The sequence below is a fragment of the Anguilla rostrata genome, chromosome 1 (assembly GCF_018555375.3).
Source record: "Anguilla rostrata isolate EN2019 chromosome 1, ASM1855537v3, whole genome shotgun sequence".
Classification (NCBI taxonomy): Eukaryota; Metazoa; Chordata; class Actinopteri; order Anguilliformes; family Anguillidae; genus Anguilla; species Anguilla rostrata.
This window is the reverse complement of record NC_057933.1, coordinates 26,226,321-26,250,907: the sequence shown is the minus strand read 5'-3', so window position 1 is coordinate 26,250,907 and position 24,587 is coordinate 26,226,321. Positions and strand designations below refer to the sequence as shown.

The window sequence follows — 24,587 nt, the reverse complement described above, 5'->3', positions numbered from 1 at the left end:
ACGCCGCTTGCGTTACTTTGAAAGCATCTCGCCGAACTGATGACAGTGTTCGTTAATGCACCAAGTGTATCATTAGCCTTTTATCGCATGCGGTAATGTGCACTGTGCATTCCTGCCTGTTTCCTCAGCAGGTCAACCATCCCTGTGCGTCACACAAGGATCTACAGATCACTCTAGGTTTTGAACACAGGATACGGAATACGGAATAGAAACCAGCTTAGAAACCTGAATGCATAAAGCTGCCACTATAGCAGTAGAGCTGCCGAATGACTACATACATCACGCAATAGGCAAATTCGTTAAATTAATCCAAACAGAAAATTAAACTGGTTTCTCGAGGCTTACCTGAAGCGCTACTGAAAACACACTGAATTAAGTCATACCGTTGACGGGCAGCAATGAGAGCGCGCAATCATAAGACCAACACTGTACGAATGTGAATGCAAGACGCAAATGTGAGCAAGACACCGAACAGGAAATTGTTACGGCCGCGAGGGGAAGAATGGCCCTCTGTCCTGTAATTACTCTTCTTCCTGAAATGCCATTTACATTTTTCGTCCAATTGCAACGGTGTTACAAAAAATCGTACTGAGGACAAGACGTGCTTTGAGAACAGCAAATTAAAAAGTTAATGATTAAATCTGTCCGGTCAGGAGATATGAACGTAAAATGAACGTAGGGTCATGCTCTTCTCTGAGGAACCGTCCATTGTCCGTGTTTCCTATGAATCCTGAGCAGGAGAAGAATGCTTACTCTTATCGTCAGAGCTCAAGTGAGAGCTGATCACTTCAGCATGTGACCGCAGGCACAAAAAAACCTTCCCAGAAAAAAGCCTTCATATACTGCATCTACTGTGCAAGCCAGACATCACACACTTTCTTATTACTACTCCCAAGCGCTGGAATGGCTCACACACACACACACACACCTGACCCTGCTCTGCCCTCTAATAAGAACCGTTCTCCGCTATAACTCTTTCTGAAGATAGGCCATTGTGCCTACTCAGGGCTGTGGAATTCCCCCTCCTTTATCAAACGGCTTCAAATGAGCCTGAGTCGCGCTCGTGAGTGTCTGCTGATTTGTGGGCCTGCTGTAAGGTGGCGCTCAGACACACTTTGTCAGAAGTTGTTCCGGGCCCTCTGTCCCAGCGCCATTACAAGAAGGTGTAAGGGTCAACAGGCGCGGAACTGACACGGTCAGCGCTAACAATGCTAACGGGGTCAGACACAGTGTGAACAAAGCCAAGTACACTGCTAACAGGTAGGCACTGTGAAAAATAACAAAAACATAGCTAACAGAGTTTGGCACAGAATTAACAGAGCCAAGAATATTGCTAACAGAGGCCCAGACTAACCAGAGCTTGTGCTAAACCAGAACCAAGCATTTTACTACCTGATCCAACACTAGCATCACTGACTACGTTTACATGCACAGCATTATTCTAATCTTATTTGGAAAACTCAAGCATTCCAGTTACAATACAGCCCTTGTAAAACCTTTATTCTGAAAACAGAATTCTGCATATGCCACTAATAATCTGCGAATAAGAAAGCATGTAATCACTATTCCGTTTACAATTCTTAAAAAACGTTCTGTGAAAGTACAGATTCAAAAGGTGTCTTGGGTGTTGATGTCAGGAAGCTAGTTTACTGTAAAAATGTTGTAGCAAGCACAAAGCCCTCACTTCTGGGCTGGTAAGGAGTCAGAAGTATTCATTTCTGTATTAAAATGATTGAATTGTGCAATACATGGATGGCAGTAAATAATGTTTTGTTTAGGGTTGTAGCAGACAAAATGAAAAAGAAGAGCTCAGTGAAATCACAGAACAAATTAGGCACAGGTAGAAGGCCCTGAAAGCAATGTATTTTAAGTGTGGCTTTCAACATTAACTCATGTGATTAAGTCAAAGTAAAAAAACGTGATTGTGTTAAGAAAAAAGTTGAATGCATGAATCATTAAAAAGAATCACAAGAGCTAATCTGTTAATGTTGACAGCTGTAATTTTAAGGGAAAGAAACTAAACAATACTAGCGGTTCACACCAGTGAATTTTCAACACTTCATGCACACTGAATAATTACTAGGATGCTGTCCTTCACCAGAAACTAAAGGATGCAAATGGGATATTCAGCTAACCCTGTACACAGGGATAAGATTGGGCTATTCCTTTACTGGGACATGTAATCGGCAGAACTACAATATGAGCCTCACCAGAATGAGGGTCATTATTCGGAACATGGTGTGCATGCAAACGGTCACTGACAGAGCAGGCAGTAACAGCGCTAGCAGAGCCAGGCGCAGAGCTAGCAGGCTGACAGAATCAGGCAAAGGGATAAAAATGCTAACAGAGCCAGACAATGGTAACTGAGGCAGAAACAGAGCTAACAGAACCAGACTGATATAGGAAGCCACTAAAGCACATTGTAAACTCTTCCACACACAAGGTAATATTATATCTCAGAGTTGCCCAAAATGCTGATTACCCCTGACAGAGCACTAAAATTATAGGTCATCTTAAAAAAAAAGTCTGGCTTGGCTGGGACTTTGTTCAGGGAGGCATAAAATAAAGCAAAAGGAGACAGACTTCAAGCATAGGCTTATGTGTAGAGTGAGGTCTGCATAGAGGCCAGTGGGCTACATAACAATTTTCCAAGGCCATGTACAAAACCTCTTGATGAACTGCTGCCTCTCCACACCAAAGACTCCAGGCATCAAAAGATCATTTCCCACTCATAGCCACCACCACTACCATCACTACCACCTGGGACACATTCACCTGGCCAGGTAAACACAGGTGGCATAGCTTCACCTCCACTAGGAATGCGTGGGCATGAGTCACCGTACGGGGTATGTCATTAACTTGATGTTTGTCACCACCACTTTGGTGCTCTTTTCCCTGTACCGCTGCAGGTCTTCAAGCACTCAGGCTGTAATTATCTCCCTGCTGTCCGGTGTTCCGGGAACACCACATTGCGGTAACCACACAAAGGAGAGTACTGTTGGGAAGCGTGTCAGGGTCAATGCGGTACACTTGCCGAGATGAATCAGGCCTGAATAGCACTTGCCGCTAAGGTTTTTCAGGGCCAACAGACCATTTTCCTGCTGTGGACATGCAGCATCATTCTACTTTATAACTTTAAAAACATTAAAATATTAATTCTTAACAAGCAGAATCAATTCAAATATGATTTTAGCCTGCCCTAAACAAAACATATGGCGACACTCTAGATATTTGCTGCAAATCTGATTGTACTCAGTCACTACACAAGTGAACAAAATGAGACAAAAAGTGCTCAAACACGTGACACCATGCTCTGAGTCCTAATCAATATTACAATAGAGCAGAGAGAGTGAAATATAGAACACGTAAATAGACATAGACAAAAAAGTTTTAAGTGCTATAATTGCCTCCATAACCGTAAACTTGAGTGCCAACCCTGCTATGAATAGGCGCAGTAACTTCGAAAATAAATTCACCTTTAAGAAAAAACAAATGGAACGTCTAACTCAGTCATAGTATTAAATTAAAAAGGTAAATTGTTATGGTGTAAAGAAAACAGAGCAGTTAAACACAGTGAATTGGGTATTAAAGCTTAAGTTATTTACGGTTATACATTGCAGCTCCCAGCCCTCTGCAGTAAAGAGTGAATGCCGCCACGCTCTGAACAGTTATTAACCAGTCAGCATGAAGGAAGGTCTCTTGTAATGTTCTGATGTCATTAAAATGATATGGGCAATTACAACATGCCATTAAACACGGGATGGGGGAATGAATTAAGTGCGGTAATGTGGTAAATCTGGGTGAGGGTGTTTCCTTTAGAGGTTGCTGCTTTGCAGCTGAAACCGAGCTGCAAACCGAAGCGCAAAGCTGGGTCAGAGCCCCGGAGTGTTTTTCCCCTGTCACTTTGAGCCTGGGCCCGTCAAATCCATCACCGCTTATAGCTTAGCTCATCCCGGGCCACAAGGTAATCACCAGAGTCCTTTTCCTGTGAAGGTCACCCAACAAGCTCGCGGTGTTCCGGGTGCAATTGAGCGTACGGCCTACCTGAGTCCCGTTAACCAATCGAACTCCAGAACAGGAAAGGTTGACATTACTTTGACACAGGTCTTTCAATTTTGCTGCAGTAGGCCCGGCACTTTGGAAAATGCTACAGTAAACTGTACGACCAGATACTGTAGGCTGGATGGCTTGCCACCTATACGAATGAATTCCTATCACATTGTCGGTGTGCAGAGGTCTTGCTAAGATGCTGCAACGCTGCCAATTCATTGGTCAGTGTTGATCACTTCCCAAATTATTGGTCAACTTCAAACTTCATGTAATGGATTGATTTCCCTTCCTCCATTTAATGATGCAAATGGTCAAATGAACATGATGGTTTTCGCTCAAACCATGTTGGAAAACATTTATAGGAATGAGTTAGGAAGTAGCTGTAAGAAACAGAAATATACAAAATTTCTGTTGATTGAAAAAGAAAATACTGTCAACAGCAGCTGACTTTTGGGATATGCAATTATAACTAATTGGCACATTGAAATGGCAAGTTTAGAGAAATGTTTTATGCAATTGTTATATTTTTCCTCATCAAACTGTTCATACCAATTAAATAGACATGGGACCCGTCTCGCGGTTCTCAAAAAATAATTTCAGACAAGATTGAAAAACTACAAGATTTCAAAATTAATATACTCACTGATGGTAACACGTAATTTATGTATGCAATAAAATGTAATTTAAAGTTAATTTAATGTCAATTTGTAGACGCAGAGGATTCACAGTTTGATCTCAGATCTCATTTTAAACCAACTATGCATCAGCCTCTGCAACAATTTGAATATTGTCGTAAGAATTTACAATATCAGTTCCTGAAGGAGCAAGCTGAATGCACAATAATCACTCATGCAAACAGCTATTAATTCTTCTGCATTCTTATATATTTCTTGGTGACAGAATAAATCTGTTCAATAACCCTGAGGACTGTTGCTCCCCTGACAGAAGTGTTATTTCCAGAAGTTTCTGCCATATCCAACAGCTCAGCTCAGCCCTAGGCTCAGTTACATCATCTGTTGCTGTGTGGGGGGTCGGTGGGACTCTTTTGTCTCTAGGCTAACTGCACTCGAAAAGCATGATTCTTAGTCAGCAAGCGAAAGCTTCATTCATATTATACAACACATCTTCAGGAGAACTGCACTCAAAAATCATCATTACTCAGTCATGGAGCTTATGTTATGCGCATTATTTAGCAAATCAAACTACATCATTTAACTGGAGTGCCTCTTTCAAATATGGAGATATATTTGTGTAACATTAATATAATGCAGCACTGCTTTTTTCACACCAACAGTTGCTAGATAATTGCGCAATGCACAAATTCAAGGGGATACCTTCAAACAGCAGCTGCATTATAGCTGAAGCCTTCAGCATCACTATGGGATGCATTCATATAGTGCCTTTCATCTCATGATTTCAACACATTGAACAGAGAAGAGAGGTTACGTGCTTTAACTACAACCAATATAGAACTCACTTGGGTGACACATGGAGGCCATTTTGCACCCAAAGACTCTCCACAAACCAGTTTAGGTGGACAGCCAGGACCACGATTTACAAAGTATCAGCAGAAAGGCAACGCCTCCTACAGCACAGTGTCCCCATCACTGTACTGGGGTATTGGGTTTCTTTTGATCCAGAGGGAATACTCCCTACTGGCAACCAATTCTATTTTCAGCATAAACACAGTTTTCCCAGTAGGGTTCCCATTCAAGCGCTAACCAGGCCCAACCAACAATGGGGCGAGGGTTGGGTGACAGAACAAAAGAAGACAGACAGACAGAGCCAAAAGCGTGATAGAGGGAAGGAGAGAAAGCCATGAAAGAGAAGAGATGGAGAAGAGGACACTCCAGTGAATATGGAGAGAAAAGAAAGAAAAAAGAACTGTGCAGAAAAGGAAAAGTGGAAATCACGTGCCCTCACCTTGTCTGCGGTGACGCATCGCTCGCACTCGCACAGGAAGCAGTACTGCTCCCGCAGCCTTTTCCTGCGATCCTGGCTGGGCGTCATCACGTCCGTGTAGCTGATGGTGAGCTGTGAGGACGGGTGGGGTGGGGTTAGGAGGGGTGGAGTAGCATTGAGATAGGGGGAGTTGGGTAGCATCGGGTCATGCAGATTTGGGTGAGGTAAGGGCAGATGCAGTCGGGTGGATTTGTGGGGAATACACAGATAACAGGGCTGGTCTGCAACGCTGACTGGCTGTATTTGGACATAAAGCCCAGAAAACCTTGGATTTCCCTCAACATCTCAGCAGGCAGCTTTAACACGGTTAACATCTACTTTTACCCCAACGTCTTGGATAAGCTGCCAGATAGTTCCTGTCCCCCTTATTCACTCAAACCTAATTGGGACCATGCTGAGCACAGGGTGGTTACATTTGCCCTTTAGATTTCGACTTGGAACTGTCAGTGTGTGCATGCCTTTTAGAGCAGGCAGATTACAGCAGTTCTAGAAATTTCTACCGAAATAATAAGGGTGTATGAGGACAAGATCAGGATCAGAGATGTGTGGAAAAAGGTCATAAAGTATTTTTACCAGTGACTCTGCATCCTGTTCAGCCATTCTGACAGTATAATTACAAAGTTGTGATATGCTACATGCTTACATTAGAGTGTTATGTAGTGTCCTGCATACATGACATACAAGTCTAATAGAAAAGTGATCTTGCTTGCCTTTTGAGAGAGAAGAACAGATGTCCCTTAAAATGTAACCATTCAAAGGTATTGAAAATATATAGTATTATATTTAAATATAATTAAATGACCACCAACACCATGCTACAGATTGACAGTTTGACTGCAGATCACACACTAATGGCAGCTGGTGCAGAGCTGGAGGGAACTGGTGCACTGGAAGGCAGAGGAACCACAGGCTGTGGGGTGGATACCTCCTCCAGGGGTCGGATGTCCCGGACCGCCCGCAGCCGGAGTATCCTCCCCTCAAACACCATCACGCAGTTGGGCCTGCAGGCGTGGTTCAACAAGGACACACTGAGGGAGAGGGACAGAGAGAGAGGGAGAGGGAGGGAGGGAGCGAGAGTGAGAGAGAGAGGGCACAAGGAGAGAGTGATCAAGGGGTGCTTTGTAAGGCTGTGTGTGTAGTGTGTGTACAAGATTGTGTACGACAGTGTAAGGGTGTGTATATGTATGTGTGTATGAGGCAGTGCAGTCCCTCACAAAGTCGCATACGAAGGCTTGTGCATTACTGGGTTTAATTCACACCACAAAAATATTATCACTCCCCACAGGAGCACATACACCAATAATGGTTGATTCAATTTGACTTATAGAAAGAAATGAACTTTCTTTCATCATAGTAGCAGAGTTTTCATGTGCGAATTGAGTTCATTTGAAACAAAAGACAAAGGCCCTGGAAGACAATGAGCATCAAAAACTCCATAACTGTCCATGAATTCTGCTCCCAAACCACCTCCACCCCAAATAAATTGTGGAAAAATCAGTATTGATTAATCGCTGCATGCAATAATGTACTGATGGCGATCGTTTTTTTCAGAAGCTGAAAGAAGATACCTCACTGATAACGGTATATAAGAAACACAGCTGCTTTTCCAGGACTAGAAGCTTATTCCACTTAGGAACTTTCAAATACACATTTGCGAACGCACCCGATCCACAAGCTCCAACATTCACACTTGGCAAAGGCTCCATTACACCCACAGCGGGCTGGCTGTGAACTCCATTAACACAGCTCCGAGGAGTCTTAGTCTGGGATGTGTTTTTGAAAATGTGTGATTCAGAAACAGGCGTGAAACTACCGCTGTATACGACAGACTTGCTGTGAAGCATATCTTTACTTTAAATTCACAGCCATAACATTAATGATGACATTAAAATAATGATGAACATGTTGATGTTCTTTGTTTGCCAGTTCAAACTATTTCATATGAAATAATTGTTATTTTAAGATTTATATATAACCTGTATCACGACCTGACAAAACGGGAGGCGTTGACCGAAGCATTTACAAAGGATGTTCAAATTATATTTCAAAAACATTTAAAATAATTAAAAAAATTAGACAGGACAAAAGTGGGGAGGGAAAGTCAGTATCATCAGCAGTGCAGGTGAGTGGACGAGTGAAAAGTCTGGCAAAGCAATGTTGAATCGTTTAAAACCAAAAAAGAACCACAAAAGCAACCCACACCTAAACAGAAGCCAAAAGGCAACTGTGGGGAGAGAGCGCCCTCAAACTGGGGACAGGCACATCTTAACATCTCTGGGAGCACTGGCCACAGGTGCTCCCAATTGTGCTAACGACCCTCTGCTCCACCTACCAGGCACCTGTGAAAAAACACACCAAAACAAGCAGCACTGGAAGACAGAGCAGGTGGGTGTCACAACCTTATGCTATTTGTATTTTGCTGTTGGTCTTGTCCACACCACTTTTAAGACTGAAATATCGAAAATACTGTCTATATGAAAATATGAACTTACTGGGAAAAGACTTCCAGACTCAATGAGTTCCTCAGTCAGTCAGTTCAACGATCAACAGGAATCATTAATATGGATAATGGCAGATAACTCGAGTCTATGTCTAATCACATATTGGGTTTTCAGAGCCAAGTTTAGCAAAAGCCTGGCCAGAGTGAGAGAGGAGGTGGAGCCAAAGGCCTTCAGTCGCATGGATTTTCAGCCCCTGTTTGGATGTGACTGTCACTGAGCAAGGCATGTGGCTGGAAATGACATTCTGACAATGAGGTGACAGTGTGATGATGATATGGTGACATGATATCTCTGCAGCTCAGCTGGTGATTGCAGAGTGAAAAAGTCAGGACTGTCACTGTATCCAACCCAACCCAATTCCAATCTCACTAAGGGCAGGTTTTCGCCAAACTTGGCTCTGAGAGCGATCAAGCTGCAATTTAGATAGTTCTAGTTACTAAGCATCTGATTACATCTCACCTTCATTCTGACGTATTCACTGATTTTATGGTGAAACCAGCAAATGAAAAACCAGCAGACAAGATGGCTCTTTCGGACCAGGGCTGAAAATGTCACTGTGCTGCTTTTTTCTTTAAAAAAAATTTTTTTCACTCTGCAATCATCAGCTGAGCTGCACAGCTACTGTGTCTGCAAAAACTGAAGTAACTAAACATTAAAGAAGCATTTCACCCAAAAATGAAATAAAGCTATGTTCCCACTTATCCAGAGTGCTATCTATCAATCCAGATAATTTCGCTGAGATTTAAAAACTTTTTCTAGATATTCACTGCAGCTCACCCTGATACAACAGACCTCAATGGGTGGCACTCAAAGCACCAAAACTTGACATTTATTCTGGGGCGCAGTGTCAACATTATAAAACAATTGCATTGTTGAAACAATAAAATACTGGTGTATCTGTTTGTGAGTAACCACGGCATTATATTTGGAAAGAGACAGTGCAGTTGAGTTTTTCATGCATACATTTCTTGGTGCCGCAAAAGTTTGGCTCCATTGAGGTCCATTGCATTAGGATGAGCTGCAGTGAATATCTAGAAAACTTATCAAATCTCAACAAAGCTATCTGGATGGATAGCTAGCACTCAAGGTGAGTGGAAACATACATTACTTTCTTTTCTGGGTGAACTGCCCCTTTAAAGCCAGGCTGCAAAATGGTCAAACAGAATTGTCCATGCTTCTTGGCAGCCTCATATGCATTCTGCAAATTAATAGAAGAGGGTAGTTGTCTCATCCCTTTGATTTTAAAACTTAAAAATGTATTCTCAGCCCTCAGCCAAATGATTGCCTTTTCCCACAGTTTGGCAGACTACCCACCACACTGCAGTACTCTCCACCCAGTAACAGAATAAAGCCAATGCTCTGCTAATTCATTCCAGCTACAGCTCGTATTCCCATACTCTCCACGCATATAACATGTATTACAGCAAATCTAGAAACTGCAGCTCACTCTCACCTGTAATGTATAAGGCCATACCAATTTGATTCATATCACAACTTTGTTGATGCCAATATGACTGCATCCAGAAAAAGTGTGCAACTTCAAAAGTCAGCTCAATCTTCAATATTGCTACTGTTGTTTTGGATGGCTAGAGATACCATAGCCTATTGTGTTTGTTTTGTATTTTGGATAAGCTGATGTGATCTACATCAATCCCATTGGTTTCCCAGCTGAATTTCACTGCTATGTCCAGGTTTTGTGAATAATACAGATAATTACCAACTAAAAACTGAATTTCACCAAATCAGCCTGTACAAAATGTGCTGTACCACATACATGCATAGCCGTTATGGATAGACTACTGTATGCCTGGAATACATTTTTTCAGTGCATGCAGTCTACCATGCAGTCACCTAGCCAGTTTCTTCAAGGTCGGTCAGTTGTTTGCCATGGATGCTGATCCATTCTCAAATGAAAGGAAGTGCCATCACTTTGATGGTCAACAGTTTCACTGAGGCATAATCCATAATTTAGTACAAGTAATTGGCAAAAAAAAATCATTCAGGAGGTGCACCAGCACACGGCTGTTTTGCTGTGAAATGCAATAAACAGAGCCTTTGAACATTGCTACAATTGGCATCACGAGGATCGCCCATGCAATAAAAGTGACACAAGCGCTTTCATTAACTGTGCAATACAATTGCAACATCAGGCAGTAGTGTAGAAACATATCTTCCAATGAGCACATTGCACATTTTAACTACAAAGGGGAATTTTAGATATCTGATAGGGGTACTAACATATCCAGTGAATCTTTTAGAATTTTAGTTCAGGAAAACCACAAAACTACCACAAAAATCACTGATTAAATCTACCTTTTCCCCACATTGAAATAAAACATACATAGGTATTCAAATAATTAGTTTAGCAGAATTATGGTATCCCTTGCAATTAATTTATGTTAACCCATAAATGGAAATATTGTCATGAGTTGGTCATTGAATGGATTAATTGTGTTTATAATAATAAATAATTAAGTAAGTAAGTGCAACTATTTTCAAGTATTAATGGACAGGTGCTCAAGGTACTTCCTGAATAGTACATTTTATTAGTTTTTATTAGATAATAAAAAATGCATTACAGTACAATCATAACTTGACTGAGAGCTTTTAGAAACTGCCAACCTTTTTCCAAGTTCCATATCTCATTCAGACTGACATATTTACACTGGGTTGGCGATTTCAAGAGGAGTTGAATTTTTAATGTGATCAGACTTTCGTTTCGCACAAGGCGCTCATCCGTTCGCCTGCGTCATGTGACGACTGACAACAAATAGTACAAAGACTGACAGTCGCTGATCGGTACCTCATCCCGGCACATAATAACCCCGAGCTTTCAAGAGAGAGCCGTCTCCCCCTCATGTCAAACGTGTCCAAAAAATTAATAAATAAAAATAAGCAAGCCTGCACAGGTACAGTGTATGGAAATGAAAGAGAATTTTAAATGAGGCAACAAGAAAAGTAATAACTGCGCAGAGGAGGGGGTTGGAGGATGTGAGGAGAATAAGAAGAAGCTGAAGAAGAAGAAACAGACAGACGAGAGAACGGACTTGCCAAGAAAAAAATTCCCCCATCTTCTTCTGCCTGCCGAAAACCAGCGGCGGCGACACCGGCTGTTGCTAGGCAACTTAAAATACCAATAGGCAGAGCGAGAAGTGCTCCGTTTTGCCCCATTTTTAATTAATGGCTCCAGAAAACCTGTAGCAGTCCTCCTGGATTTGGGGCTGACTGGGCACGGGGTGTTAGCAGCCCTGTTAGCGAATGTCGAGTTCTGGCATACCGCCTCGGTATTCACCTGACCACCACTGACCTGGTAACACCGCTCTTATCTATACTACTTTCATTTCAAATTATTCATATGCCCACAAATATGCAACCCTTGTTACAGCCGATACATATAACGGGCGGCATATAACATTCTTACGGAACATTATTAAAACCCTCAACTGCAATATAGGCTTCAGATGCCAGATTAAGCACCAAACAACAGTTCCACCTACACTTTTAAAAAGAGACCAACATTGTGGTAGGCTACTGTAAATTTAAAAAAATGCATGTGTCTATTCCTGGTAAGATAAAAAAAAAAAAAATTATAATTTCTCTAATTTCCAAAAAAGGAGATTAGTCCTACAGACAAAATAAATGAGAACTCCCTCGACTTCCTGTTGGCGGGATGGTCGCAAATCCTCCGGAAATTTCCGGGCGGCGCAGTGCGAGTCAGTTGGCGCACCGTTCACCCGTTGGGCTGCAGCGGAGCTTAGAGCGTCGCCGACGGGGGTGAGTGGAGGGAGGGGGACCGAGGGCCAGCAGGAGCCGTGAAAACAAGGAGACGACGACGACAGCTCAAATCCCCTGCGTTCACCAGACCTAAACCAATGGGATTAGACGGGATACCGCCGTGCTTGTACAAACCGGAGGGGGACAAGTGTACCATGGGGTAACGGGGGTCAGGGAGTTTTGGAGAACAGTGCCAACCCTAAAATTTGATCCAGGTTGTGAAAAGCTCACGGAGTGTGATACGAAACATAAGGAGAGGGAAAGGATTTGTAGTCACCCATGTATGTCCAATAAAAAAATAAAAAAAAAGAAACACAAAGTACCTCCGTTCCAGTCATAGTAATGGATGATTCTCCAGGGTTCTAATCAGCTCCTGGAGGATGTTTAAACTGTGTTTGTGTGTGTGTGTGTGTATACGCGTGTATAATATAATAGTTATATTATAAGTATGTAACGAAATGGGGGACTTGAATCATTGAATGACATTTTTGTAATAGATTGATGTCTGTTCAAAAAAAACAAAAAAAAAACACATCAAATATATGCAGACATTGTGAATTTTGCCATGCCTAATCATCATTTGATTTGAAATACAAATTTGATTAGGACAGAGGATAAGCGACCAACTTGGCAACTGCAGAAGTACTTTTACAAGTCATTTCAGGAATGAAAGACAGACAGCAATATTTGACACCGTCACTGATTATATTCACATCAAAGTTAATAAATATGCGAATAATTTCAGATGTAATACAATTAAAATAGAGTTCTATTAGGAGAATTCATTCAGAGATCCATATATGCATCTCAATTGATGAAAATAGGCAATATAAAACAAAATAAATATTACAAATTTAATACCTATATATTCTATATACTCCTCCCTGTTGAAATCATCCCTGTCCACTGGATGTGTCACTGCATTCTTCAAACAAGCTCATGTCGCCATCCTGCTAGAAAAATCTTCAATACTCTGCTATTCTATGTACTATCATCCTGTCTCTCTTCTTGCCTTTCTTTTTCATTAAAGGAGAGCAGAACAGTCACTGGTAGACAGTAGAAAGGGTAACTGATAGAGAAGGGCACAAAGCTGAGGAAGGAGATGCTTGAGAGTCTTCTACACCACACGTCTCCCTTCTTCTTCCCTTACTCTTTTAAGCCAACCAACCAACTCCCTCTGCTTATCTCTCAAAACGACCCCAACATGGGCTGGGGTCTCAGCATAAACAGGCAGCAAGCTAATTTGTAACAAAAACAATTGCCATGCTAAGATATCCGCATTAGGGAACAGCCTTGCAGAGGTTGTTAAATATGTCACACTGGCATATTCACAATTCAGGCTATTGGAAATCAAAACGAGGAAAAAACTCCAAAACAGCAAGGTCAGTAACTAACGATGACTTTTTGTGGCAGAAACTTACACCAAATAGGATAAGAATGTTATTTGAAGACTTATCTTCAAAAAAAACTTATCAACAAATAAGCGTACATAAAATGCCTTCTGCAGAACTGTAGCCACTTGTTACTGACAGTAAAAGCATGAGAAAAATCTGTAACCATAAAAAACCCTCATTGTCAATGAAACTCATAGACATTACCGTACTGGTGCTTCACATCAGTGAGAGGCTGAGGCAGGTAGGCAGTGACTAACATTTTCTTTCCCCCTGTCCAGAGCTGGATAAAATGGGTTTTCAGCAGGGCCGAATTACATCTGGTTGAACAGAGCTTGCGGGTCATTTTGCAGAGCCAGCTTTTTTGTGAATCTTGCTGTTAACACAGTCTCATCGAAATGTATTTCATTCGATGTTTTTTTCAGTGGGACAAGCTGATGTCATGCTTAGTTCACTGAATAAATGCGTAACTGTGATTTCACAGCCCAGATCTTTCCAAAACATAAAGCCGACGCACCTGTTCTTTCGACTGGAGTAGCACTGAAGTGTGGTATCCGCACTGGTGACGAGCATTTCAGTAAATTTAAGTTAGTTTAAATGAGTCAAAATCTAAAACTATATCCCCATCCTAAATGCCGCTTAAAGGCATACCATGCAGATTTTATTTCCACCCCTCGCTCCTGTGCTTACATTCAAAAACGTCTCCTCCATTCTCAAACCCTGTACACCCCCAAGACAACAAAGCGAACAAACCAACAAAACACCTAGATATTTTGCTCTGGCTAGCTAAGATGGTAGCTTTATAACATTGCATTGCAGACTGTTGGAATCCCATCTCTTGCAAAAAATGCAGCAATATTCTATAGCAAAAATTCAAACTTAGCTGTCATATGCAGCAAGGTTACGAGGTAGCTAGCTTTAGCTTAGTTGCTAAACATAACTGAATTTAGTTAGCTAAAAATGGAAGCTACATAACCCGAATGCTGACCAGCCACTTGGACAATCTCTCCAGCACTAACCCAGTTGAAAACTCACCACTCACTGTAGCCAATCCATAGATGATTCCTCTTCTTCTTCTACTTTTTCTTCTATTGGTCACACATCCCACAAAGAAAAAAGAACCACACCCAGAAACGTCCAAAGACTTTTTAGAATAACATATAAGCAGACAAGCAAGGACTGGGCAGAAGTGCACACAGAAACAGATGCATCTTCATCGTAATCAGCCAGCGCATTATCACAATCACCGAGCATGGTTGTTTTATAATATTTTCAAGGTGAATAATATGCCTTTAATAATACAACATTCTCCATCTCCCTCGTGCACCTAGCATGGCATTAAACTTCATGTACAATTATGCATTGACTGCTACTATCGATTGTGACCCTAATGACCCTGATGGGCTTTATATTTATATTTTATATGTATACAGCTATGCAAGTCACTCTGGATAAGAGCATCTGCTAAATGGCTACACAATGCAATGAGTTGCTTTTTATTTCACCTCAGCGTTGCCACAGAGACAAAGCCTGAATAGCTCTTATCCCCCAGCCCCTCCAAATCCCTGCTCTGGCTTTAGTTTCTGCTCCAGTTGGTCATCATCAAGGCTCATTATAAGAGGCCAACCCAGACAAGAATAAATTGTTCCTTTACATAATCCCCAGGGTTCAGGTAAGGGTCTGTGACTGTGGCCTGGATTCCTGGCGATAACTGGCATTCATTTGGAAGAGTCAATGTTAAGGACAGACACTGATTTAATCCAGGACTGAGATTTTTGGAATTTTCAGGAGAATTCGAAACTACATTTGCCCGACCAGACAAAGGCTTCAGAAAAATCCAAAGTACTTGGGAGGACTGGAATTGGTAATGGATTCAAAAAAGTCTAATATTCATTTTGGGTCAATTCGGTACAGCATGAGTGTTATGCACAGAGCCTGCTCGAGGCTCAAGGAGCGATTGCAGACTGGGGAACCAATCGCCACAGATACATAAATAACAATGCTTACAAAAACAAGCATTGTCTTACATAACTTTAAACTTGAATTCTATGGCCCAGGGACGGCTGTGGACACAGAATAGCTGCATAAAATGTTTATGCCAGCAGCCAGCTCTGCCTATGCACAACTTTACAGCAAAAATAACAAAAAAATGTTTAAAAGTTTAGAGCAGAACACATGCTACAGGAGATTTGGCACAGATCGCTGAAGAGGTGTACCAACCACTGACCACTTGTATCCTATGGGTATCTGGCATGTCCCTGGGAGGACTGAATACAACGGAAACTAAAGGAACCCTGGCAGACCTAAACCTATCCTATAGTTGGCTGGTGGATTAAACCAGGCTCAAACCACAATACTAATGCTACAGGGCCCAGCCTACGCAAATAAGTAATATAGGCCTATGACTGAGAAGGGCTCTTAGTATTCCTCATAACTGCTTAGTTGAGGCAAAAGGTCTTGTTGTTGTACTCCCAAAATCTCTTTACTTATTTCCCAGGAAAAGAATGACTGTAAAACCTCTCACACTCCAAAGCCTCTTGCAGCTTTACTGGGGTAAAAGACGGATCAAGTGAACTAACATGAGACTCAGCTTAGTGTTTTGCTCCTTGAGTGCATCTCAAGAAGATCCATACGGTTTACAAGCTGAGCTTAAACAACAGATTCCCGATGGCAGACGACATACACACACCACAACAATTATTCAAGGTTTGCCTCAGAACACCCTCCATGTTGAAAATAAAACAATAACTAATCCCAAGGACATTTAGAGAGGAAACCCCCTTCATTTCTAAGCAAGCAGCGAGTCTAAGCAGGCAGTAATTTCATGATAATACGTCTCTAATAGCGATTGCATCTAATTGCTTGCATATAAAAATGGGGCTTTTATTTTTTGGGTTTTGACAGTGACAAAGATCTGTTTCCCCTGGGTGTGCATTACATCTCTGGAGAAAACAACAACTGAGACAACTAAAACGGAATTTCAACAGAGAATTGAATCTCTGATAAAAAAATTAAAAAATTCTGGTCCATCACATGGGTGTGGTGTTAGCATGATAGAGTGGTAATTTTAGACTGGGTATAAAAAATGGTGAGAAAGCAAGCAAGTCTCACTGTTCCACACAGGTTTGAGCTTCCACCTTGATGACTGTCATTACACATATTCTTGGTGTTTTTTTCTGGTGTTTCTGGATGTGTTTTGCAGTGATTCGCAGTCACAAGCCCTGTGACTCAGCTGTGATCTCACCGTTCCCACAGATGCTGGTTTAAACTTAATCTGTGCTGCAATATCATTCCCTACTGACAGGGTCACCTGCAGAGGCTGATAATTGAGGTTCAGCTGAATTTGCATAGCTTATAAAATGTATTTTTATTTTGATGACAAATCCATTTTTGCGTCACTGTGAACCAAACTTTCTTTCCATGATCCATGTTATTAAAGGATAAGGCCGGCGTTATTTTATATTTTTCTTATGATCCTCATATACTATGAAAAGACCCAAACTCACAACAAATTTATGCTGCCAACAAGTATTGTCCATCTAGCTTACGCCAAATTTAGCCAGTATCCAGGTAGTCACAGAACTCCACTGTTGTCCAAAAACTATTAAACCAAGTCAAAGAGACCTACTGTTGAAACAACTTCATGAAGTGACTGTGATTGCTTTTTTGATAAGAGGAAAGTAGTTCAGTTTCAGGACCAACATATTGCAAATAGTCCCGAAATGAACTATTTTCTCCACTTTGAATTAAATTTGGAAAGAACTACACGGGTCATGTTTTTCATGATAATAGGCTGTGTGTTCTGAAAATGAAAATATGCCTTCCTGAGCTGTATTTCATTTTAGTGCACAGTTTGAAAGAATGGCTTCCTGGTTTAGCAGTAAGCTAAACGGGGTAGGAAAATGTCATACAGCAGCCTATTGTGAGTCGGACAGAAGCATCATTGGTCTTTCCACAGGATATGTTGACAATAATTAAAAACCTGACACCAGCCTTATCTTATAAAAGCGCATTTAGCATCAAAACTTTTCAAATAGTGAAGCAACAGTTTTTGCCAGTTACATTTGTATCAGGAGGTAATTACCCCATTAAGTAATTTACGTCACCACATCATTTGCATGTCATTTGCATAGCTACAGCTTTTTCTACCAATGAAGAGAACGTGGCTGAATGGCAGAAAACTGACCAGACTTGACCAGACGTGTTTTTTTTTCATATTTGCACACTGTGACACTTAAGGGAATGACAGGTGAATGATCGATGAGTACTTCAAGATTCCAAATGATCCTCATCTTATTTTTGACCAAAATCACATCGGACAATGTTTTTTATGCATTCTGTAAAGTTCTGAGAGCTACATAAAGTTCCCCCCTTTACCTTGTCAAGTCCAATATATGTCCTTAACTGTCCTTTAAATAACAACCAGCAATGTTTTTGACACAATGCAAAAAGGTGATCCTACAAATGCAGGGAACCCTGCCACTGCAGTTGTAAACACCAAAAGTTGTCCAAGCCAATTTCTTTGTAATGTTCTGATTGTCATGCATTTTGATCCCAGTTTTGAGTAGAATGTAGATTCTAGTCCACGATCTGATTCTGAGGACATAATAAGCATGCACTAGAAGCTTTTCAAGTTGATTGCCAAAACAAAAATCAAGTACTTCAAGTCAGAATGGTGTTATTTTAGAGGACTTAATGTTTTTCAAGGAGCACTGGGACATCTGTGGAGCACACTTGCTGGGCCCCTCCCCCCCCACCACAGAGGCCCCTCCCAAAGATCGACTTACCTGGGGTAGAGACCGACTCCCACTTCCTGCAGCTCTCCGTCACTGATGCTGAAGCAGTTGCAGGTCACCTGATTAAGAAACAGAAGGCAAGTTTTTACACCCCACAGAAGACTTTCACACCAGAGAGGGAAGGGCTGACAGGAAACACACATCACAGTGACTGAGACCCCACCCAATGGGAGCAGTGCGAACGGATTTATAGGACGCAGTGAAGACACAGAAATGATATTTATTTATTTTTTTACAACATACCACAGTTAATGCAGACTTGATTACCACTGGGTCATACTATATGTCTAAGGCTTCCAAAACTAAAAAGAAAACAAAAATAACTCAGTGCAGTTGAGTGTACAGGGCAGGGGTGGCCATCCCTTATCCTGGAGAACCGGGTCAGCTGGTTTCTGCTGTTACTCAGCATTTGATTTATCAAAGTAATTTTTTGCAAAGCTAATCACTTATTTTAAAGCAAAAAACACAACCCAGCACAGCCTCTGGTGGCCTAAGGGGCCGGGTTGAAGGCCCCTGTGAAGAGCAAGCCTCCTCATTTACTCTGGGGCTGGGCTTCAGTGATACACATTACAGCATTTTCAGCATTTTGCCCTGACAGTGGTCTTTGACCACTGTAGCACTATTGGGTTTCAGGAGGAATGGGAGGCCAGAGTGCGTATGTTTTCAAATGGCCACCATCAAATTAGGGAGGGCTGGGGGCACTGGGGTTTTGCTGAAGGAAAAGAGAGGTGCACTGGTTGATTCTGGTTTGGGGGGGGGGCGGGGTCACAACTCATAACACATTTTTCTATGAGATTAACTTTCACTTTGTTTTTCTTTCCATTCAATTAGTAAAACAGTATGGTTTTCTTGGCCATAAAAAGCATGCTGACAAGATGCATTGAATCTTATGCTTACTGCTGATTGTGGACTCAACTATGCTCTAGGCGAGCGCAATAAAAACGCCTTCGATGCGCTCCAGTCACGAAACATATTTAACCATAATCTCTGTGACACACATGCCCCGAGAGCATCGAGCCTCCCTGAAGACGAGGCTAAAATACTCTCTGCCGACTCCAGCCTCAGATTCAGGCCGCTTCTTCCCTCGAGCACAGCCGAGAGGGTAAACAAGTAATAAAAGCAACTCCTACAGGGCAGCGCGTACGAACACGAGAGGAGAAAGGAAACGCACAGAGGGGCGGCCACGCTCATCAAATGATGCCGATATCGCTCCCGCCTCAATTAAATCGCCATTTCTGGAGCCCGACCGTGAAATTAATGGCTAATGTCCACGCCCGTGCAGTCATGGAGACGGCTTCTTGAAGCCGCGCCAGCCTCACCCGTCTTTCATGTGGAGCGCGCGAAAGGGTTCGCCTTACATCTTTTCGCGAACAGCGTGGCTAGGGCTGCCAAATCGGTTATATTAGAGCTAATATTAAGCTATCGGGTATCTGCCGCGATGGCCCGCTGAGGTCTGAGCCGGAGACAGGGGGGACGGCGCGTCTGGGTGACGGAGCCACGTTACCTGCCGTTCCCCATCCGTAAAACTAAACCCTCTTGCAGAGAAACCCCCTCCTTCCCCCTAACCACAGCCCTCCAGGCGACATCACCCTGAACCTGACATCAAGGAAGACCGAGAGACCAGATCCTCAGATCCTAAACGCCGGTTATCCGGTTACAAAAAAGCTCAGGCGGCTGTTCACCCGCCAGTTTAATTAACGCTAACCGCCGGCGTTTATGTTTTTAAACGGAGCATAAAAATTCTAACTGCGACAGTCAATACGCGACTGGAAGATAAAGAAGGCACTTACCCAGATCTTAATTTGCTCCAAAGTGTAAACATTAAAGGTGTTGAGGTGTCACACAGAAAATGGCCTTGTGTGAGGATAAGACAATGTTTTCATTCAGGGATGGTGTTCACACTGTGTCGCCATATTAGCCTATTAAACATTATTAAACAGACTGAATGAGTGAGTGCCTGGGTCAGTTCAGTCAAGTAATGGAGAACAGGCCCATTTTTATGATAAGGTGATTTATAAAATGTCAGGAGGAAAAACATCATATATTTCCTCTAAAGGATTAAGCTAAGCTATCACAGAGTGACTTGATCATTAATATCAATTAAACAACACATGAATCACGGTGGGTTTTAGAGATGTGGGTATACGCATTTGTGAGAGTTTCGAATCTGATATGACCTTTACAAGATATAAAATCCATTAAACTTAATATTCCTAAGAAGCTATAGAACAAGAACAACCTACACCAAAACTGCAGTTCACGGTTTAATGCATACGAATATGAGTGAACACAAAGACGCATCTCGATCACATTCGTGTTTTTGTGGAAACAACATTAACTTACAGTAATGGTGAGACCTGGGCTCATTAGCTTGCCCTTCACAAAATGCAAAACTTGACAAACACAAAGCTCTGAAACAAAGCTTTTGTGAATTTGTAAATTTAGTTTTCTTCTTTACTTCCTGAATTCGGAAAGTTGCAGATATTTTAAATGTGGACTACGCAAGGCCATTTCAGTATCAGATCTGTACATCGTACTCCCAAGCACAATTTGAGGGATTCCAGGTTTACTAGAAGCAGGGAAGCATGCTGTGTGAAGGCTGCCTGCTGGTGAATTCTCCTCTGCGCTACATGCTTCTAGTAAGACCTGGGCCTGCTCAAACCACATACACAGGGAGTGACGACTGAATGAGAATGAGAAAGACTATGAATGAGAATGTACGTCCTGGGTTTGGGGACGAGCTTGCGTCCAAGTCCATGAGAAATTAAAGCGACTGTTACTTGAATTTGGGGCTCAGAGGGATAGGGAGCTTTTGGAAAGTAAATCCATACCGTAGGCTGTGTGGGAAACAGCCGTGGAGGAGATTCACAATAAAAGCACAGAATTCTGGAGAAATGTTATTACGGATGAAAACCCAGTAAACGTCCCCATATAACAGACGGCTGAGAGGCTCAGCTTAGCTTAGAGCATTTGTACCCGCCTCTACAAAAAACGCCTGTTCTGAAACGCACCCAGAAACGGCACGCGTGCGGAGCAGAACCCGTCAGAGGGAGGCGAAGCGCTCTCGTGCACGCCAGTCGTTCCTACGCGCAAAAAAGCCATCTGCTCAAAACGACGAAAGCAAACCGCCCGGCGCCCGCAGCTCCAAATTTCTCCAGCCGTTTCCAGAAACGGGGACGGAATGACGCGCTTTGCGCCTCCAGCAACGCTGGTTTCAATCGCGAGCAGAATCAGTTGGTTACGAAACGATTCTGAAAAATGAATGTATACAAAATGTAGGAAGGGAAATAAGTTCAGATTGATGGATATTTTGTTAGTTGGGGCGGCCAGGTTGAATGTCAGGAGAGGGGTTTGATCATATGCTGCATTCAATGATGAAAAATGTTATGACGGATACATCTCCCCCTCCCAGTGCTAATAAAGAGGCTTTTCTGTCTGCTGTCTCAGTCTACCTCCCTCCTATATAACCTCATCCCTACTCTACTCTTCGTGCAATAAGGGAGAAGGCATAGAGCTATGATTCAAACCAACAACCGTCCTTAACTTTCACACAAGTTAAACAAGAGTTTTTTTCAGTTTATTTACAACTATTTTATGATTAATGTATTTAATGAGCTGTTGATGTAGGCAGTTCATCTTGTGATGAATGTCACCATTCCACCTTGTACAAACAACAAGGTGGTAACCCCATAGTGTGTAAAGATGATGAAAATAAAGACCTTTGGTTGAACCTGAATTTGCTTGCACAGCTCTGAGGCCACAACCTCAGTGTAACGAGAAGAAGACCTTCAGGTAACTGCAATTAAACTGCAATGTTTTACAAGCATATTTGACAAACATATCATTACCCCTTTGATACCAAGCTGCATAATCTAGTGCTACCAGACCAGCAACTGTAGTACTCAATAGATCAAACTGCTGCTGTGGTACTTCTTTCACAGTATCATCTAAATTAAAGGGGCATTTGACCCAAGAATGAAATTAAGGTATGTTTCCACTTACCTGGAGTAATACCTGTCTATCCAGACAGTTTCGATAAATGTGACAAGTTTTGTAGATATTTGCTGCCGCTCACTCTGATAAAATGGGCCTCATGGGTCCATCTTTGTGTGCCCTCAAAGCACCAAAAAAAATTTTTTATTAAAAAAATTCAGAATTTAATTTGTGCAGTTTCATTGAAAACTGCCTCATCTAACAAAGTACACTAACGGTGTATATCCAAACAAAGTTTGAATCAAACCACGCCATAGAATGTTGCAGTTTGTAGTGCTAAAACCCAGAAGTGAGTTAGCATTTTTGACGCATGGGTTCCCTCTATAGATTTCCAATGCTTGATGTTGATTAATGCAGAAAATAATGTCTGTAGTTAACACAAGCCTAAGTGAGTTTCAAGTTTCATTATATGACATAAATTACATCCATTAATGTCTCAACCATGAATTTCGAAGCAGTTACGTGCTTTAATAAACTAAGTTTCTAACAAGTTGCTATATTGAAACTACAACAAACGGTTACATTCTGCCAACGTTACATTACCACCACTCTAGTTTCATACTACTCCGTCCGCATGACACTTTGCACCGATATACCAGTCTATGGGATATACACAGTTGGTGTACTTTGGTAGAAGAAGTAATTCTCAATATTAAAAAAATAACAAAATTAAGCTTTGTGGATGTTTGCGAGTAACCGCTGGATTACATTTGGAGACAGATGTTTCTGTTAAATCTTTTATATGTAGATTTTTGGTGCTTTGAGGCCACTCGAAGATAGACCTATTTAGATGTCCCTCTACTACCCTGGGTAAGTCTAAACACACTCATTTCATTTGTGGCCCACAAATTGTGGGTGAACAGCCCATTTAAGTCCTTTTTGTTGCATCACCACATGAAAATCAAAAAATCAAAACTAAGACAGAAAACAGAACAAAACTAAAAACCTTTAGCCACCCCCCCCCCCGACTAAAGCATTCAGTTTTCACTTTTGTTAAAGTTTCTTTATTTCTTTTCAAATAAAATCTTTGTAAAATCTGCAGTACTCGAAATAAACATTACAGCTGAATAATTAGGATATAATTAGTGATTAAGGGCTGGTTCAAAGAGCAGCAGTCAATCAGCAGCAGTACACTATACCCTTCGCTTCAACGTCTTCACAAATAACAAAGCCTGTTTCCTCCGAGAAAAGAACTTAAGCTTAAGATGATTTTCACTTTCTTTTTGTTCCAGTGACAGCTTGGGGAATGAGCCGTCTGTTAGGAATAAAGACCGTACAAAATGTAATCTTTATTTTCCAAAAGAAAATATCAGCCCGCAGCTTTACAAGAAACAATCCCCTTTTCTGGGTATTAAAATAACACACACACACACACGCACCACGTCTCATACACACTCAGTTGCAGTGATGGCATTTAAGCTCATTTGCATAAGAAATTTATCAGGAAAGTCCCCATTGCAACAAAATACAGTCTGCCTCTTACTGTGTTCAAGCTGAATATCTGGTCTTCACTCAAATGAAGCGCAAACCAATTACATGTGTACATGTACTGACTTTATTGGTTTTCAGTGACAATTTCTTAATTTCTTTATCCTTCACACTACAGCTGTAAATGCCTTGACAATGTTTTTAGGGCAAATTTCACATAAACATTCCAGAATATGACAAAAGAAAAAAAGAAAGAGAGAAAATGAACTGGCTAGGAGCAAAATAAAGAGACGACAGATGGTTCTATCCAGATGGATAACATTTGAAGTGGACGTCCAGTTACAAACAGGAACTGCTCTGTACAGAATGCACCACAAACATCTGACAGAACGAGCCAGCCAATCCTCACAGCGGTCCCCCACTGTAGCCAATGCATTCGCAATGCTCTCTTTTTTCTGCAACAAACAAAAAAAAAGAAAATCCTGCTAGCTTACAAAACAACAACCTGGAATTCAACAGAAAACTCAAGCCCAGCTACAGCCTCCCCACCAAAATAATTGGATACAAAATCCTTGGAAGACTGTGCAAGCAAACCTAGTGAGGACATGGCACAATCTCTATGCTCACAGGTGCCAGAGGCCTGCTCTACATGCCCTGCCGTGCTGTGACAATGCATGTCTGGCAGGCTCTCC

General features: G+C 41.7%; 1 protein-coding gene across 1 annotated transcript in view; it reads right to left on the bottom strand.

Moving 5' to 3' along the window:
• Positions 1 to 24,587, bottom strand: part of smyd3 (SET and MYND domain containing 3) — a 195,879-nt gene that overhangs the window by 33,764 nt on the left and 137,528 nt on the right. Inside the window, exons 6-8 of the mRNA XM_064332178.1 lie at positions 18,466 to 18,533; positions 6,938 to 7,040; positions 5,974 to 6,084 (exon numbers count right to left, since the gene is read on the bottom strand). Coding sequence (XP_064188248.1) covers positions 5,974 to 6,084; positions 6,938 to 7,040; positions 18,466 to 18,533 — 282 coding nt within the window. The remainder of the gene's footprint in view (positions 1 to 5,973; positions 6,085 to 6,937; positions 7,041 to 18,465; positions 18,534 to 24,587) is intronic.